Source organism: Mastomys coucha, unplaced genomic scaffold (genome assembly GCF_008632895.1).
Source record: "Mastomys coucha isolate ucsf_1 unplaced genomic scaffold, UCSF_Mcou_1 pScaffold1, whole genome shotgun sequence".
Classification (NCBI taxonomy): Eukaryota; Metazoa; Chordata; class Mammalia; order Rodentia; family Muridae; genus Mastomys; species Mastomys coucha.
Window position 1 is genome coordinate 84,294,710 of NW_022196891.1, and position 20,288 is coordinate 84,314,997.

Sequence of the window (20,288 nt, forward strand, 5' to 3'; positions counted from 1 at the left end):
ACTCAGAAATCCGCCTGTCTCTGCCTCCCAAGTGCTGGGATTAAAGGCATGTGCCACCACTGTCCGGCTTATTTTTTATTTTTTTACACTTCATATTCCATTCCCCACCCCTCCCCCATCCACCCTCCATCTGCTCCACATCCCACACCTCCTCCCTACTTCCCCCTGTCTCCACATGGGTGCCCCTACCCTTAACCTCCCACCCCACCTGACCTCTAAACCTCCTGGGGCCTCCAGTCTCTTGAAGGTTAGATGCATCATCTCTGAATGAACACAGACCCGGCAGTCCTCTACTGTATGTGTGTTGGGGGCCTCATATCAGCTGGTGTATGCTGCCTGGTTGGTGGTCCAGTGTTTGAGAGATCTCGGGGGTCCAGATTAATTGAGACTCCTGGTCCTCCTACAGTATTGCCCTTCTCCTCAGCTTCTTTCAGCCATCCCTAATTCAACAGCAGGGGTCAGCTGCTTCTGTCCATTGGTTGGGTGCAAATATCTGCATCTGACTCATTCAGCTGCTTGTTGGGTCTTTCGGCGTGCGGTCATGCTAGGTCCCTTTTTGTGAGTGCTCCATAGCCTCAGTAATAGTGTCAGGCCTTGGGCTTCCCCTGAGCTGGATCTTACTTTGGGCCTGTCGCTGGACCTTTTCCTCAGGCTCCTCTCCATTTCCATCCCTGTAATTCTTTAGGGTCAGCAGAAAGAATGAAAACAGGCAACCTCAGGAAATAGGAGGTTGGGGGGACCCTCCAGAATGCACCAGAGACTTGGGAGGTAAGAGACTCTCAGGAATCAAAGGGAGGTACTTTAGATGAAATGCCTGACAGTAGGGAGAGGGAACTTATAGAGCCTACCTCCAGCAGGAAGGTGGATGGGGTTGCCATCCTACAGTCACATCTCTGATCCATAATTGTTCCTTATTTTCTTAAAAGGCAATATGAAATCCAGGAATGGTAGCCTATGCTCCAGCACTTAGAGGCAGAAGCAGGCAGATGATATTTGTGAGTTCTGTGCCAGCAAGGGCTACTTAGTGAGACCCTCTCTCAAAAAAACAAACCAATCAAACAACAATAAGAATGCATTCTCAGGAAGTAGTTTCTACAGAAACAAACAGAATATTTATTTATTGTCTTAAATTATAAACTATTCAGTGATTTTATGAGAGAAGAAGAGCACAGTAATATTGCCCATATTTCCCCCTCCTTGGTGAGGACAGCACAGCAGCTGGCCGCTCTCTTCACTGATACGTACACTCCACCAGGAGCGTGTCGGTAGAGTTTTGTTAAAATACAGATCTTACCCACTTTATCCATGTTGATATGATCAAATAAAATGATAAACTTTAATAAAAAGGAACTTCTTGGCCAGCCTGGTACTCTGTGGAAGGCACTGACTTAGGAAGAAATAGCAACAGTTATTGCGAGTTTACTCTCTCTCTTGTTTCTGGGGGATATTCTATTATTTAACTTACCTTTTTCTCACTTTATTTATTTAAGAACTGTGTGGGTTCTAATTTTTATTTATTCATTTTAAATGCGGAACTAATACAGCTAAGGTGACTGTCCCCGGGTTACAGGACAATGGATTTTAATTCACCCATCACCATTCCTGCCCAAGTTTTAAATGACTATTTAATTTACTTTTTAACAATATCACTGTGAATCATATAAAAGTCAAGTCAAATAACTTCATATTTCTAGAGTAGTTTTTTTTTTTTTTTAATTCTGAGACAGGTTCTATGTTTATATAATACAGGCTGGCTTTAACATTCTTTAACTGTGCCTTAGCCTTGCAAGTAAAGTGTGGGATTAGGCTTGTGTCAATACCTGACATAATGTATTCATGGCAATTCATATATAAGGTGGTCAGTCTCAAGTGAGTCCCTGCTTGTGTTTAATAGACCTGCTCTGTGACATTTTAATTTATGTCTCCTATGAAATGTTTATATTTAGGTTTTGTAAGTTGTAATTTTTAACAAAATATTTTTATTAGTTCCCTAATTTAAATATTCTTGTGATTCTCATTTCACAGTTGCTTTTACCTCTGTTTATTTGAACTAAATCTGTTTCTCATATATCATCCTCAGCTAAGCTTTAGACTTCTTGCATAGCTTTTGTTTCATGACTGCAGTTTCCATTTTAATAGTAAGAGATTTCAAAATCAGAAGTCCCTTAAACAGGGAAAGTGATTGTTCACGTCTGAGAACTCTCCCAAACAAACCATTAGCAGTCATGGCTCCTTGGGGTCTCAGGCACAGTTGGTGACACACTTTCAGTTCTTTCTTGTTTCTTATTTTTGTAAGCTCCCTACATTCTGTACTTTAACCATTTCTATATGTTTGTCTCTTTATAGCTCTTAATAATTCTCTTAGATAAAAATGTTGCTAGTCCTAGAGCCTAAGTGGATATAATGGTCATTTTAACAGCCTGCTAGGTTCCCTTTGTCAACATCAGTGAATAATTGTTGTTCCTGAAATATCTATTGCCCTAAAACTGACTCTTGGGTGAATTTTTGTCTTCTCCCAGGTGATGATGAACAGAGCGACTGGTTCTATGAGAAGGAATCGGGAGGGGCATGCGGGATTGCTGGAGTCGTGCCCTGGTGGGAGAAGGAAGACCCAGCCGAGCTGGACGCCAACCTCCCCGACCCTGTGTTTGAGAGTATCTTAAGTGGTTCCTTCCCGCTCATGTCACATCCTGGCAGAAGAGGTTAGTAGTTGTCCCTGAGTGCATGCGGGCTCCCATTAGCTTGTGGCCCCTCCTGGATAGATTGACTGAAAGGGTAGACCAAAGTGGATGCAGGAGAAACACACACAGGATGCTGCAGAGAAGCTTACTGGACCCTAACCCCAGTACATCATTGAAAATGCTGGCCTCTTACTACACTCGTCGGGACAGTGTCACCAGGAGGTGGATGGAGAGAGAGTTCTAGTGTATGAATGCAAGTTGGTTAAGTCAGAGGATTAGAGCTTTGCTGGGAATTACCTTAGCTCTATTAAGTATGAATTTCACATTTTCCCCAATAATTTTCTTGGTGTTCACAACTATTAGCAGATTAGTTTTGATTCTCTGTTGACAGGATGTTCTGTGCCCCAGTGATCATAGCATCTTCTAAACTAACTGTTTGGTTTCCCAGGTTTCCAAGCTCGACTCAGCCGCTTGCAGGGAATGCCTTCAAAGAATAGTAAAAAATCTGGAGGGGCTTCACCTTCAATGGTAGGCATGCTTTCATACTGAGTTGTCATGTTTGGAAATGTTTCCATTTCTCTGGAATAAAAAGTCACACCCTCATTCTTCATTTATATTCTAATGTTATACTTAAAAATAATCCATTTTTTTGTAGGCTACAAACTGGACCACTGAGATTCCCCTATAAACCAAATCTTCTAATGCTAATAAGTTAGTTACGCCTTGAACACCTGGGAAATGGCGTTCGAGGGAACCTGGCTCCCGGCCGCTTCCCTGGAGGATACACTCAAGTGCGAGCCTCTGTGGTGCAGACCTGAGGCTGATTCTGCTGCAGGATCCCTTTCTTTTAGCCTGAAGTGAATCTGACTGGGGAGGCTTCCCTGGAATGTAGGCTGGCCCAGGGTAGATAAAAACTACGAACTACTGTATATTTTTATATATTTTTCTTTTACGGCTTTCAACATTGGATCTATTTATGTATTACTTGCTTTGCCAAATGCTATCTAAAGATAGAAAATTGAAAACTATATTTAACCCACGTATTCCTTAATGTTTCTATCACTGGTTAAGATTCAGTTTTAATGTCTGACTGTTGTAAATAAGAAATAATGCATTGCCATTCATGGTTCATTTGAGCAGGAGTCTCCTCTACCAGTGTGATTGAAAACAGTTGCATTTTACTCAGGGTACTTGAATAAGGTGATGTAAGTAATAGTTGAGGTTGATGATCTTTATGTTTATTCAGCTAACTTCACACTTGAACAATTGTTCTGCATTAATCCTGTTATAGTTTTTACTGTACTGCAAAAGTCCTCCTACTTCTCACTTGGCACAGTGAGGACAAACTGGTCAGCATCGGGGAATTGTCTGCTCTTACGTTTTCAGTGGCGTGTGTCTGATCTTTGACTGAGTCACAGCTGCCTCACTGGCTTGGCGCTTGATGAGATCACTGATCCACGTGCTTGAACAATAGTGCGTGACCCAGTCCTACCATCATGTCTAACGTGAGATGCTTGTTCATCCTTAGGATGGCAGCCCCGTGTGGACCATTGAGTTTTAGAAATACTTGCATAAGCTCATTTTCACCAATCAGGAGGAAAATCAAACATTTTCATTGGTGGTATAATTTTTACATTTTATTAGTTCAAGCCATTTGAGTTTTTTAAAATGGTTATTTTAAAATGATTACTATTTTTGTACAATTCCTATAATTGATAGGCTTTGTGGTTTAATGTTTCCATACTGTATGGTTTGATTGTCAGCTCAGCATTTAATGGCTAAATTAAATATGATTGGAAAGGAAACTTAAAGTTGACATTGCTTTTACCCCAGATTTTGTGTTCTGAAAGATTTAAAATTAAGTAGTAAAGTCTGACAATGTCTCTGAAGAGACTTAAGGCGACATAGTGCGAGTTGAGCATCCTGACTTTCCCATGTTTAAAGGTGCAGAGATGTGCTAAGTAATTGTAGTAGGGATTTTTAGACTGTGTCTCAGGGCAAAAATTTATGGGTTTTTTTTCTGAATTACAGAAATGCTTTTGTTTTGTATGGTCACTATCCTTTAGATCTGAATAAGTCACCCTAACACCGCGGCCTATGAACTTCACCTCACCAATCATGAACTAGATGAGTGCTATCTAATTCTCGGCTTAGTTTTACCTATTTTTATTTTTGGTCCACTGCTTGCTTGAGCGTGACTGGGATTTGTAGCCCATTTTCTAGGCTTATTGCGGCCTCACTGTGGTATTTTATAGAAGCTATTACACTGATAGGCTAGCTTCATGGTGCTGATGATACATGGCTTCACCATACCGTAAGCTGCCTTCCCTGTCTAAATTGTAAAGAGGTGATCAGGCCTCACTTCATGGAGATATTCTGTGTGTGCGTTTTACATGGAATGAGTGTGTTGGGCCATGACATATTCTCCTGGTCAGACTTTCACTGCAAACAGAGGACTCTGAACTGTCCTTATTTAGAGTTTTACATATTGTATTTTTTTTCCCAATAAAATCTCTGACTTGGGTAATAAAGGTAAGATTTTCAGTTTTTGCTATTTTTCAATTCTCTATATGTTTTTGCTACATAGTTTACTACCTTAAAAACTTTAACATGCTAAGGCAATCATTATTAAGGAGTATCTGTTATTTCTTATAATAAGAAATTAAATTAATTTAGTGTAAATTCACACTGGGAAAGCCAAAGTATATTTGAAAGATTCATTTCACGGGCAGATTTCAACACATGCAGCTCCAACCCATTAAAGAGGACGGCCACAGAGGCTCTTGAGTGGGAACGATGTTGAGGGTGGGGGTCTGTGAAGGAAATGACGGGAACCTAACTGAGCTGTGACTGCTCCCAGGTGGCTGTCCTTACTCCACACAGGCTAGGTAAGACTGCAGGCTCTGTAGGGTTAGGTTCCTGGGGGCCTAGGGTTCCCATCTTCTCATCAGCTGCTGTTGCATGTTGTTCTGTGTGTAGTTGTGTTTAAAGGTATTTACTGTGTATTGCTGAGTCTTGATGTGGAACTTATGGATAATAGCACCAAAAAGGCTGAGCAAAGATTCTCTAACAAGAATTTTATCCATCAGGCTCGCTATGACCTCCTCATGCTTAGTAACAATGACAGACTCCACTTTGAACCTGAGTTTGGGGCCTGAATTTGAAAGCAGTGAATTCACCAGATAAAGCACAGAAATGTCAATAACCCAGTCCTCAGTGGGTCACACAAGGAACACTTGCTTACAGGATCAGAGCTGCAGTAAGAAGAGAGTCTGTGTTCTCCTAGCTGGGCGTGCTCACTTGGTGAGGCAGCTCAGCTGTGCTCATGTACTTTCTACTGCTGTACACATATCTGAGAGAGTCTTCACAAGCTCTGAGTATTGCCTTTCAGGTTGCAAATAAATTTTAGCTGGTAAATAACTTTTCAGATTCAGAATCTGCAAGGTGTAACAAAAATTGAATAGTTTTTGTAGAAAACAGTGAAATTGTAGAACAGTGGTTCTCAACCTGTGGGTTGTGACCTCCACAGGGGTTGGATATCAGATATCCTGCCTATCAGATATTTACATTATGATTTATAATGTTATGAAGGAGCAACAAAATAATTTTCTGGTTGGGATTGGTCACCACATCACGAGGAACTGTACGTACTGAAGTGTTGCAGCATTAGAGATTGAGAACCGCGGTTGTAGAGTGTTACAGATGGGGAACTCATGTACTCATAAATTCACTCTGGCTCTTAATATTACTTCAGCATACATTGTAAACCTCAGTTTGTTTTTTTGTTAAATATAGAGTACTTACTTTATAGAAGTTTTTCAGGCTTTAATGAGGTGAAGTACACTATAATAGGCTCAGGTCCATCTTTGACACATAGTATACAATAATAAGTGATAATTACTGTTGTTATGGCAGATAGTAAACATAGCTGGTAATGCAACTTACATTTTTATCATGAATCCAAGTGTAGAATTTGACCTTCAGCTTTTCAATTCATGTTTTATAGATGATTTGACATTACCTTAATAGAGTGCTTTATTTTATAGACCTTTAGGTTCTTTTTGTATCTTATTTATGTTTGATCTGACGTCTGTCTTTAAGATAGTCTGAAGAATTTTTTTGAATGAATTTTTGATTAACAAGTACTTAACTCTCAAAATTGAACTGCAAGCTATAAAGCCTGTCTCTTCATGCCTTTTCCATCTCAGATCATCAAGCTATTCTTTTACACTGTTTACGAGGTTTGAATCCAGTTTTAATCCTTAAATAATTGTGACCATGTATATGTGAGATTATGTCTTGAGAGGTTACTGTTGGGGAATATTTGGCGGGGCATGGTGATGTATACTAGTAATCCCAGCACTTGTGAGGCAGAGACCAGAGACTCAGGCGTTAAAGATCATCCTTGGTAAAATAGCAAATTTGAGGTTAGCCTGGACTAGATGAGACCCTAGCTCAAAGATCGCAAAAAGAAGAATTACTGCTGTTGTCTGGTTAGAAACTCCAGTTTATTGGTGCCCTGCTAGCCAGTCTTTTACTACATAATTTTAGGAGAATTACTACTTCTATGGAATGTGCTAGGGTAATATCTTGCTTGAGTTTTACTGCTGTGAACAGACACCATGGCCAAGGCAATTCTTACAATAGACAACATTAAATTGGGGCTGGCTTACAGGTTCAGAGATTTACCCCATTATCATCAAGGTGGGAGCATGGCAGCATCCAGGCAGGCATGGTGGTGGAGGAGCTGAGAGTTCTCCATCTTCATCTGAAGGCTGACAGGACAAGACCAGCTTCCTGGCAGTGAGGACGCGGGTCATAAAGCCCACACCCACACTGGCAGGCTTACTTCCTCCAGTAAGACCCCTCCTAATAGTGCCACTCCCTGGACCATGCATATTCAGACTACCCCAAGGCCACCCCTCCTAATAGTGCCACTCCCTGGACCATGCATATTCAGACTACCCCAAGGCCACCCCTCCTAATAGTGCCACTCTCTGGACCATGCATATTCAGACTACCGCAGGTAGTCACTGAGAAGATTCAGCCTGCACCCCAGAGAGGATAGACTTTTATTAAGTACAGCCCAGCATGATAACACAGTAATGATGGTGCAATCTAGCTTGAGGAGACTATCCTTTCTAAAGGCTAGCTGTCTCTTCAGCCAGAATACCCTACTCTTTGGTGGGTTTTTTGTTTCCTTTTTGTTTGATTTTTAAGAGAGTCTTACTGTGTAGCCCTAGCTGTAAGGAACTCACTGTGTAGTCCTGACTGGCATTGAACCTTTGAACCTGCCTCTTCCCAGTGTTGGGATTAAAGGTGTTCACTCAGAATAAGTGTTCCAATTATGTTTTCCAATTGTGTATTCCAATTTGTGTTTTCTGAAGGTAAGAGTTTTAAATTCTCTTTTTATTTTGTTTTAAACTAATGAATCATCAACAGGTCTAATACCCACTTAAGTTATTCAAATTGCAATGACTGCAGGAAGATTGGGAGAAAAGACTCATCTGAAAACACAGTGTTTGAAATCAGTATTATGTAAGAGGACGTGGTAAAGTAGAGCGCTTTGTTTTCAGTGTTTACAGCTGTTTGAAGACCATTTTTGTTCAATTATAAGACCATGTAAGGTGTTATGCAAAAAAAAAAAAAAATGAATGTGCTGGAGTAGATTTCTTATGTCAGTGTTTTCAAGTTTATGATCAAAGCCTACAGGGTAACCCTTTCCACAAACTGTCCTGTCACTGATCTTCCATACTTTGTGTCTGTCACTCAGGGCACAGGAGCCCTTAAGGCAGTTCATGCTGTGACTGGCCATGACTGACTATTGTAGGTCCTTCCTCTGTGACCGTCTTACTATAGTGAAGTCTTCATGTGCCCGCCCGGTGTTTGTGGTGCAGTCTCATAAGGTTCTAACCACGTTTAGGCTCTGCTATAGCCTCTACTGAGAAGACTCACTTAAAATGGAATTGGTTTAGAAAGGGGATGTAAATAACTATTTTTTCAGACTAGTCAAAGAGGAAAGAGTTTATGACAGAAAATAAATCTAAAATGATGTAAAATAACATACAGCCCGTGTCTGCAACTATATTTTGATTATAAGGTGAGTATTATTCAAGCCTTTTTAGTGGAGGTTTTAGCAGCTGAGTCCTTTATTATCATTGTTCTGCCTGGAAATCTGCATTCCTAGAGCATTTTCAGAGCTTTTGGAGAATGTATGTTTAGAAAGTTATATTCTAATTATGCTAATTATATAATTATATAATTTCATGTTCTTTTCAATATCAGCTTGAGACCCAGATTTCAAGCTATTTTAATCTTAGAATTTTTTGAGATAAAATTGGTTCTGTATTATAGAAAAGTACAAATTAATAAAATGTTAATATTTCTTATATGAAATCTAGTAATGTCTGTTTGCTTTATATATTTTACTTTCATGCTACTTTATATTTTATATTGTGAAATTTTAATGACCATAATTGTTAACTGAAAATGAAAATCCTATAACATCTAATTAAGATCGCTATTAATACAGATATTCTTGGATTATATTTTTAATGTGGATTACATATTTAATGGGGCATTGTAGTATACCCACTTATTTATTCACTTACTTGCATTTGAATGCTGTATTCTCCATATGCTTAAAAACTCCTTAGGAAGTATTTGAAAACAGTCCCATCATGCTATTTTAATGCTTTACACATTAAATGTGACTACATATGTCTTTCCATAGATTACATACCTGTGCTTGCCTCTCTCCTGACTTCGTTTAGATGTGGCTTCATGTGTTTGAATTTGGGTTTGTGATTTCAGTATGGTGTGCTATGTGAAACACATATAACGATGCTCAGTGTGTGCTGGATTCCTTCTGTGTACTGTTTATATATTTAAGTTAATACTATTAACATTCCTATAAAGTAGGTTTGTGTATACATGTTAAACTGTTTTTCCTTTGATAAATTGAAATTAATATATGATTTGGGCATTTCTTCATATTGCTGTCATGTTGCTAATAAATATAAATAAATTCTCTTCCTAAAGTAGTGTTTATTTCTGTTTTAATATATTCAAGTGGGATTATGTTGAGATATCCTTATCAGTTTTCACTATGTTGAATGGCAGCCACATTCAGAAGTTCTGTAATAATCATAAAGTATTCATGGCTTGGAGTGGGTTAATAATTAGCTCCTGGTACTTTTTTGCCAATCTTTATTGTCATCCAGACTGGAGCCTTCTGGTCAGTGTTTCTACTCTGTGTGTGTTAGTTCACTGTCTTCTCCTTCCCTCCAAGGACGCCCGTCTTCTCCCTTAGCATGTTGCTACATTCATTCAACTATGATGAAATCTGTGTCTTATGTTTCCTCTTTTATTTTGAAGTAACTTGGTAAGATTCTGGGACGGTCTCTCCAGAATGCTTTAGCTAATACCTGAAGGATGAGTTAGAACTCACTAACTCAGGTAAGACAGGAAGTGGCAGGCATGAGGTATCTGAAGACTGAGTTAGAGCTCACTAACTCATGCAGGGTAGGAAGTGGTAGGTGTGAGGGCATAGCAGTGCTTGAGTTGACATGCCATTTGGAGGGGTTTATAGCACAGACAGTTAAGATAAACATGCCAAGAATTGATTGATTAGATAGATTGATTAGATAAATGTGGAGGGGCTTATAGCATAGGCAGTTGAGATCAACATAGCAAGTATTGGATCATAGTCCATAGTAATCATGTGAAGTCATGTCTTCCTTAGTCATACTGAGAGTTGTATAGAAAGTGCATTATAAGTATACGCTAAGACTGTATCCGAGGTTTAAGTTCCATCCTATTCCTCCATTTGAGATGAGCCAGAGAATGGACTGAACCTTGATTTACCATATGAATCTTCTATCTCAATATGTGGATGCTGTCCACTTACTCAAGCATGATTGATCAGTACTGCCTCCACTAGGTAGACCAGTGTTGCGACTGTGTATGGTCTAGCCTTACATCTTACTGCTGTCAGTGAGTGTTGGGGTCACCTATAGCTTTTATTTTAATGACTAAAAGTAATCTGGGACGGGGAAGAGTAAGCAGACAGAAGTAGCCGGGTGATGGGGTGCAGTCGTGGAGACAAAGAAGACACACAGAAAGGCAGCAGGACAGTTGCAAGACATGAAGGTTATTGCATAACATTTGTAGGCTATGATGACTTTTCGGCCTTCACCCGTCTAGTGCTGTCCCTCAGGTCACTCTTCTACTAACCACTAATCTGGGAAAGAAGCACAGATGAGCCTCACCCCTGTTCATTCAGCAGGATGGGTTAGGATCAAGAACTCTGTAAGTGGTAGCTATTTAGATGGGATTCAGACTGTCCTGTAGAATGTCTAATCATAGCAATTATACCAAAAGTTAATGTGTAAGCACTTGTCTTCTCTTCTACATTTAAAAGACAAATTGTATAATAATACAAATTCTTCTGTCACTTAGAGAAATGGCTTCAGATTAATATTTGTTAGGCATCTATAGACTTGTTTTTGAAGCATGGTCTCATGTAATCTAAGCTGGCTTTGAACTTCCTATGGAGCCAAGGATGGTGTCCACCTTCAAGTATTATGTCACAAGCTCATATCTCCTTATACCCTACTACCTTTGTCTGGACTCTCTGATGAATCATTAAAACATGGGTTTTAAAAATGTAGGAGGTGGTCTATGTTTTTGTGACTATGGATTCTCCGTGTATCCAAGGCTGGCCTAAGCTCTCCACATAGCACTGGGCTGTGACCTCCAGTTGCTCTTTTTTCTTCAGAGTTCAGAGTTCTATGGTTATAGACATGATCGACCATGTCTGGCTCTGTTTAGGACTTAAAATATATTTTAGGTTCTAGCTACTTAAATGCTATATTCTATGTTTTATCCTAAGAAACCTTTGAAATATATTCTAATAAATACTCCTTTTATTTTTAAATAATTAAGTCTGGGCATGGTGGTACATCTGTATTCTTTGTGTTCTAGAAGCAGAAGCAGGTGAATCGTGGAAAGTTCCAGGCCAACCAGCCTTGTCAACAACATAGTGAGTGCTGGCCAGCTAGGGCTATGTAGCAAGTCCCTGTCTCAAACCTCCCTCTTTCTCCCTGTAAAGAGGAGTCATTGCTGCTGTCTGGGGAACCATGCTGACTGGGAACCATGCGGTTTCACCTGACAAATGGACATTCCCATCCATACTGTTTCCTGGTTGCCCTGTACAGTGGCTGTGACATTGGTAGAGTCCCTATTACTTTCTGTCCCTTTAAAGCAAAACCAGGGAGGTAGAAATGCTGCGTACATTTTACTTTTTCCAAGGCTTGTTCATCTCTGGTTTTCTGCTTTTTATGTTGCTGATAAAATTATTCTGATGGTCTATAAAACTCAGTTTTCTAATTCGCCTTTAGATATGTCAGAAACCTACTATCAGAAAAGTTCAAAAATCAGTGATGGGTAGAACACTTCCAAATAATATTTAGTAAGCTTTTTTGTACTGAAATCACCTGTACATCCTCCAACTGAAGGTCAATTTGCAAAACTGAAGATTCATGAAGAAACTATTTAGATGGAAAGTTTCCCTTGTATTGTTGAGTTAATGTATGCCAGTTGGATATTTGCTGCCTACTATTTAAGAAATGGGTTCTGACAACCCAGAGATAGATCCAAACTATATCTCAGTTTTAAGCAAACAAAATATATGTTTCTATTTTTCAATGTTTGATAACTGTCATTACTTATGGAATAAACTGAGAGTTGGATGAATTTTATATTGTTCTGTTAAAGCATAGCATCTTCTTCCTAGAGTTTCAGGTATGGATCAGGAAATTGTTTGGAGATGGTTTACTATGAAAGTGTTTCAAAAAGCCAATAAATACAATTTTGAACCTGTAGGGGTGTGTTCATCTGTCAGTTACAATATATTATGATAACATTTAAAAATATATCCCAGATTTTTAAGGAATTCATATTAGCTTGGATTTCTAACATTTAGTCCAAATAACTAGTCTTTAAATTCAAAGATTAATAGCTTATTTAGTTTTATTTCCAAGTATGTTTAACAGGCTAATTCTTTTCTAATTTTAGTACTGGAGATTGAACCCAGATCTCCTACATGTCACACAGACACTGTACCAGTGAGCTACGTTCCTAGCTCCGTTTGATTTTTTTTTTCTTTCTTTCTTTCTTTCTTTTTCTTTTTTTGGTGGAGACAGGATCTCAATAAGCTGCCTAAGCCAGCCTCTGTATTCCAAGAACATCCTCTTGCCTCAGCCTCCTGAGCAAGTCTGAGGACAGCCCTGCAACTTTTCTTACTTTTTGATTCACAAAAACATTTTCACACCACTTGTTACATCAGTTATATATGTTACACCTGACTGGGAAACACTGTATTTGCCTTATAAACTTCGGCACATTCCTTGATTCAGTTGTATGCACAATGGAAGCTTTGGATGTTTTTGATTTGCACTAGTTTAGGTTAGGTATAGTCAATTAGACATGCATATCTTAGTCCTCAAGCACCTACATTTGATTAGCATAAATTAATTTGAAAAGGGAGGGAGAGAAGCAAACAACTTAGGGAAGTAGTGGCTGTTGTGGGATTCCTGTTGCGCCTGCCCTTGGTTTTGCACTTTATCTTCATCTTCCAGAGTGTACTACTGTCTTCTCCCGTCCACCCCATGCCGCGGTCCCTCCTCTGCAGGCCCCTCTCTTACCACCCAGGCTGTGCTCTTGTTCTCTTACTTGGTAGGATATTACTTTCCCTGGTCTCTTGAGTTTTCTGGCTTCTAATCCTTATCACCTATAACTCCAAGTGAACATTTGTAAACATTGACTTCCCAGTATTAAACAACACAACAACTTTCATTGCCTTTGTAATAAAACCCAGAGTTTTTTCTATACTGTCACCCATGATCTTTGACAGTTATGTCCTTCCCAGATAAGTCAGAATGGCTTTTGGGACCCTGCCCCTGGCAGGGCCTTCCAGTATTCAGCCATAGCATTTGTTGTTCACATACTGTTAGAGTCACACACTCTTTATCCTCCTTCAAAACCTTCAACTCTCATCTGGAATGGCAGCATCTTGGCTCTTTCTCTCTCCGGGTCTGTCTCTGCCCACCCATTCATCCATCTATGGGTCCCCAATGGTTTTATGCCCTTTGTCATCTGCTTGTTGTGGTATTGTATATGTATTATATGTGGTATGTATGTATATTTGTATGTGGTAGTATGTGTGTTTATATATATGTGGTATGTATGTGTATTTATATGTGGTATATAGTACATTTATATGTGGTATTGTATGTGTATTTATATGTGGTATCTATGTGTTGACTGTTACCATGATAGTCCATTTCTCAGTCCAGAGTTTGTGTGTAACATTTTTTTTCTTCAGTATTGTCAGTGACTGTGTTTGTCTCATTTTTAAGGATATTTTCTGTAATTATCCAGTAAAGATGCCAGTGTGATTGTAACAACATTCCCAACCAATATTGGTGTCTACAGTCTTCAGTATTTACAGTCTAGCCAAGTACGCATGTATTTAATAACAAATAAAACAGCAGATTCTGTTTGAGCCTGTGCTAACAAGTTAATTGAATGCCTTGTGACCGATGCAGAACTTGTTGACTGTGTGCCTGGGAGATCCTTAGCTATTTTACTTGTAGGGTTTCCCCGTAGACCAGGACAGGAAAGGATGACAGAGGTCACTAGCTGCAGGGAGCACTTGGTGCACGACTTCCACTGAATCTCCGTGCCTATAATAATAACTTCCTGGGCAGTTGGTAGGGACAGCTCCTTTTGAATTTGGATCTTCACGTGATCAACTTTGAACTTGTGCTGAAATCTAGAGTAACAGTGCTGATGTGAGTGTATGGGGCCAAAGAGTAGGATCCAGGATCACTGCTTTAAATATGTTACAGCGCTGGAGGGATGGTTCCATGGTTATGACCAAATTGTAGTCATGCTCAACTTTGAGTCCCAGCACCCACACAGTGGCTCACAACCTTTCACAACTCCTATTTGTGGGGGTCTGATGCCCTCTTTGGGCCCCTGTGGGCACCAGGTTCCTATGTAGGGCACAGACATACATAATAGGCAAAAACACCCATACATGGGGGACATGAGACATTACACTGTTTAAGTCATGTTTCACCTCCAGTTCCCAGCCTTTTCTGGGGTCAGATGCTTCCCTCAGCTTGACGTAAGGCTGAGCAGAACCTCACAGCCTCACGACTTTTGGTTTTCCATTTCTGAGGCTGTCTTCTCTGATTTCTTTGTCCTTATGGTCTTTTGTCAGCCTCTCAGTCAGGCTTTGGCAGAAAACCATACTAACCCTAATTGTACGATTGCTGTGTTGTATTTACTATGAAGTTACACCTATTATGTTTTTCATTTTGATTATTTTAAAAAGGAATAAATACATAGGGTTTGAGAGTCCAGTGGTCAAGTGTGGTGTACAACGCCCTTCTCTGTGCCATCCCTTCCACACTAGTCCTGCCAGAACAATGCCTGCCACTGTGCAACTTGCATTTTGGACTGTCTGAGAGATCACAAGCTACACTTAGATCTTCACTGGTGTAGCAGCATATTTCAAATTATTCAGTAATTTGCTTTTTATATCAGCTTTTTAATATAAATACTTCAATAAAAATCCTTTATTGCTATAATAGTGTCTCACAGCATTTAGTGTTATTATCTTATTGCCAAATAGTGCTTTAATTTTTTTTGTGACTGTCCTTCATTTAATACAGAGTCTGAGGTACGTATTGTGCCTTCCATGTTATATACCAGGACGCTAGGCACAAATGCTTTACCAGGGGCCCAGGGGCCTGGCTCAGTGAACAAGGCTTGCTATGTAGGCGTGAGGGATCCAGCATCCACAGAAAAGCTAAGTGTGACTAAGCTGACCTGAGGTAGGTGGGGGAAGGATGAGGGCTTGCTAGCCAGCCTGACCAACAGGAGGGGCACACAGAAAGGGATGCACCAACTATCAGTTCACTGAGAGACTGTCTCAAGAGAATAGAGCAGAGACCCCCTCCGCTTGCACATGGGTACACACATGGGCACACACATTCATGCACACTGGATAACCAGACTTGTTCAGGATTATGGCAAATCAGGGTAGTGTCAGGACTTCCTTTCTGTCCTGGGGCCCCCCTCCTCAAGGATGTGGCTGTCAGGCTCCTTAGGCTTCTCTGCAAAAGCAAAACGCTTTTATTTCCAGTTGATTTTATAAATCTTGGGTGGGCATATTGGATCTTTAAAATAATGGATTTTAACTATTTTGCTCGATTCAGTGAATTAGGAAAATCATCGTTCGTACTTGGTTGATGAGACCTCATCATCGTGGAAATACACACGCATCCCTTGTCCTCAGCTCCCCCTTCCTTTACTCGGGAATCTTCCTGGTTTAACCCGTCAGGTCATAATTTGCAGTTTAATCTTTTTCAAATTCTTTAGAAAGGAAGCTGTGAATACTGTGAATTTTCCTGTTGTAAGAGGCTGGCGAGATAGTCATGTTCCTTAGAGTAGCTAGGCGTAGACTCGCATTAACTGTAGCGTAACTCACTTTACACGGGTACCGGGTTTCCCAGAGAGTGAGAGCTGCCAGCTTCCACACTTTACCAGCTTCAGCTTTCTGGGAATCTCCCTGTGCTCCTTGCTTCTGGCTGCTCTTCTAATGCTCTTGCTTGAAGGTTCACTTTTGAAACACCACAAGAATGAAATTAAATTTATTGTCCGCTTGCACAAGTTAAATCAAACTGGGTTTTCATTCTGAAGATGTAGGCAGGAAATTTTATTGTTGAATGTTTATCTTTTGAAATTGTTTGAAATTTTATAGAAATAATTTGTCTTCAGCCAGAAGTTTGGCATTATTGCCGTGAATACGTGGGTGTTCTCCCATAATCCCAGCCTCACTTACAGGCCTAGGGCAGCTGGAGCTTATGCTTAGCCCAGGCTCCATGACTCCACCTCAGAAAACTATGCCAACATTCAACAGATAAACACCAACCAAGCAGGCACACAGAGAGGGACAGAAGCTTCTAGACTCCCTCCCACCAGCTTTCCTTCTTCCCTGGCATAGACTCGTGCTGTCTGCCCGTAACTACGTCTCAGACATGACGCCTGTACGGAGCTGCCTTGCCTTTCCATCGGAACACCCTGAAAGGTGCAGCTGAATTCCTCACCAAGGTGACTTTCTCGTCCTCCAGTGTCTCACTATTTCACTCGGCGTCAGTGTACCACTGTGAAGGACAGGAGGGCACTGCACACAGTTTATGTATGGAAAAGGTACAGGGAGCTAGCTTCTTCACACACACACATACACACACACACACACACACTTTATGTTATCTCATTTCCCCTAGGTAATTGTTGATTTTATTTCATCACTATGAGAATATAAACTTGTTTTCACAATAATTTGTAATTAGGAATTTCATTAAAAGTGAATTAAGACATGAATATGTATGAAGAAATTAGATGTTCTAACCATGAATATATGGCATCCCAATGTCTTGAGTGAATTACAGACTTTACTCATTTCTGGGCCATTTGTTTTATATATAGATTAAATGCAGATAATTACTCATTTGACAGGTTAGTTTATTACTTTGATATATCTCTAAGTACCATGTGCAGTTATGGGTGATTATTGTTATAATTTGATTCATTAATAACCAAAATTATCATTTTTACATGAATTCAGATTTGAAAGTTGGAGTTTGGTTTTGTTTAAAGTCAGTTTTACTGACTTTTGGCTTAGTAATGTACTTTTAAAATTGTGGGTTTTAATAAATTTTAAGTTCCATATTAAACATAAAAATTTAACTATTTTTTAAGTCAAACTATAAATATTGGCTTCTGTAAGGAACCATGAATGTAATTTATACCTGCTTCACTTAAAAAGCAGTGAATTAATTTTATGCATTACATTGATGTATTAGGTTTAAGATTTACCTTCAGTGTTTATAGGACTCTTTGGTCACATCCACAGAGTATCTAAATGTTTGATAATTATTTAGTCTAACACTTCAGCAGTACTGCATGGGCTCTGGATAATAAGTGGTTAAATTGCTTAGAAAATATTTGCAAGCTTATTAAGATTCATTCAGCAAAAGAATAAAATGAAAAGTTCCTAGTCTAATGTCATGTTTGAATGACCGTTTTTTAAAGTTGTGTGTGCTTTCCTCCAAAGACTGCACGTTTCTGATTCAAAGTCCATTTTATCTGCTCTCCTTGGCTGTCCCAGGAAAGCACATCTCTCCTCTATGGAATGCATTTTATTTAATTTTATAGTTTTTATGATACCATATATTAGAGATTGCCAAAAATATAGAAAAATTTTAGAGAACATTTTTGGATTTGATGGATTAGCACTCTTGAAAGGGAAACAAAACACTAACTATTCCTAATCCTGCATTATTTACCGCTTGGGTGGTTAAATGCTACTTTCAGCCTCATAAAATTAAAAGGGAGAAATCTGCCAACTGCAGCCGGAATTGGATTTAGGAAGAGTGGTACAGAGCCAAAATATCGCTACAGAATTAAATGTCAAAAATCTTCTTTAATAGTAGATATATAGGTCACAGTGCTTGGTTATGATTAATACATTTAATCTAAATCACAGAAAGGTGCACTCTCTCTTTCCATAAAATACAATAGGACACAAATCAGTTTTACTGTAGATGGATAACAATCGGAAAATAATGCATCTTCCCGCCCAATAAATTGTCAGTTATACCTTTTAACTAAAATCAATTCATCATTCCAAAATTTATTACAATTTCTAATAATAAATCTCCTCAAATGTTTATTCATTTGGCTTTTGATACATTTGTGCCACTTCTGCTATGGTCTAATGTTTTCTCTTTTGATTCATTGTAAATTAGAAAATCTATTTTCAGTCAATTTTCTAGTGAGGAAGTTAAAATCTATAACCTCGCACCTTCTTCACTCTCCTGTGTACATTTTAATACCCTTGAACTTGAACTTAAATGCAATCCAGTAAATTCTTTTCAGGAGGAGATTAAAGGACTTTTCAGCGTAACTTGCAGGAAGGCTAAGGTTTCGTAAGGCGAGCGAGTGAGCGCTCAGAAAGTTGTTAGATGACAGTTCCCATTGATTCGTTTTGAATTGCGGTCCATGGGTGTGCCGTCAGTTCACGTAAAGTGTTCACAGGGAGACAGGATCTGTTTGAATTAGGGTCAAATACTGATCATAATTGGAACCTGCGTCTCAATAGCATTGACTCAAAGTGCCGTTGCATGTGAGCAGAGCTAGCTGTGTCTGACCCACGTCTGTACTGAGGTCTTTGCATAGTTCTAGTCTGGCTGCACGCTTTTATTTTGTAAATATGTGTTTTTCTAATGCTGCCTCCTAGTCCATCCTAAGCCCCAGAAGTCTTCTGCTTATTCTTAGGGAGTATATCCTGAGAATGTAGTTGCTATCTTTAGAAGTTTCCTTATGTGGCATCTGAACACTTTCCACCTTTGCTATCTCAAATTGCACCTCAGTCCATTTCTGACAGTGCAGTGAGCACTAGCTGTGCGCCCCCACTGGCTGCCTTCACTCCCCCAGCACTCCCACTGTGCTTTCATACAGGACTTGAGAATGAAAGCAGGGATTAGCTGCTTCTCTCACTCATTCAATATAAGTGTATCTATTCCCAGCACTCCAGAGAGAGACTGAGTGGCAAGTCTAAACTTTTAAACTTACCCAGAATTCTCCAGCACCTTTTTAGAATGGTTATTGTGAGGAATGAAGATAGTATTGACTACTTTGACTGAAATCTGTAACTTACTGGCAGACTGGTCTAGTTGTAACCATAGGAGATGCTACATGACTGATGTAGCAGCTAAAGATCAATTGTGCTGTGGTTAGAGCAGCCTTCTGAGAACTCAGGGTTTTGAGTAACTGCATATCACCATGAATACTCTACTACAGAGATCAGACTTTACTTACAAGTCTTCTCTCCTTTTCTTTTTTCTTTTTTTCATTTTTTGGGGTCTTGTGCTATTGGGGATTGAACCTAGGGTTCACACATCGAGGCTCTTTATCTCAAAGTAGTACATTCAAAAATATCTGTGAACTTAAAAATTAAATATTAAGAACTCAATTAAAAATTTAATATTTTGATAGATTCTTTAAAATATGTTATTCATTTGGGTTAACCAAATTAATTTCTATATTAAAAACTACAAGTTTTGATAAATGCAGCTGGCTATACAAGCTTTAATCTCTGACTTCTGTGTATTTCTTAATTTGTTTTCCTTATCACATTAAACATGAAAGTATATCAAATCATGTTCTTTCAAGTAAAAATACATAAATATCAAAAGCTTGTGCCTTTTAAAGACCAGTAATAGTTTTTATTAGCATATATTAATATACTTAATATTTTCATTATGACATTTTCACACACACAGACACACATACACACACACACACACACACACACACACACACACACGATGCACTTTGTTCGGTTCACTCTTATGACCCTTTGTTGTCCATCCCTCCCTTCTAGATCCCATTCTGTTTTCCTGACTTTTGGAAAACCAATGAGTTTAATTAGTGTCATTTAAAGAGCATGAGTGACTTCCCAGGGCTACA

At 39.2% G+C, this 20,288-nt stretch overlaps 1 protein-coding gene across 9 annotated transcripts in view; it reads left to right on the forward strand.

The window, feature by feature from the left end:
• Nucleotides 1-20,288, forward strand: part of Gpatch2 (G-patch domain containing 2) — a 151,218-nt gene that overhangs the window by 17,158 nt on the left and 113,772 nt on the right. For 8 of the 9 annotated variants that reach the window (XM_031338063.1, XM_031338043.1, XM_031338072.1 and 5 more), the window contains exons 4-5: nucleotides 2,520-2,702; nucleotides 3,130-3,209. In XM_031338063.1, coding sequence (XP_031193923.1) covers nucleotides 2,520-2,702; nucleotides 3,130-3,209 — 263 coding nt within the window. Of the gene's footprint in view, nucleotides 1-2,519; nucleotides 2,703-3,129; nucleotides 3,210-3,336; nucleotides 9,725-20,288 lie in introns of those variants that run through there. The other variant, XM_031338115.1, reaches the window with a different exon arrangement.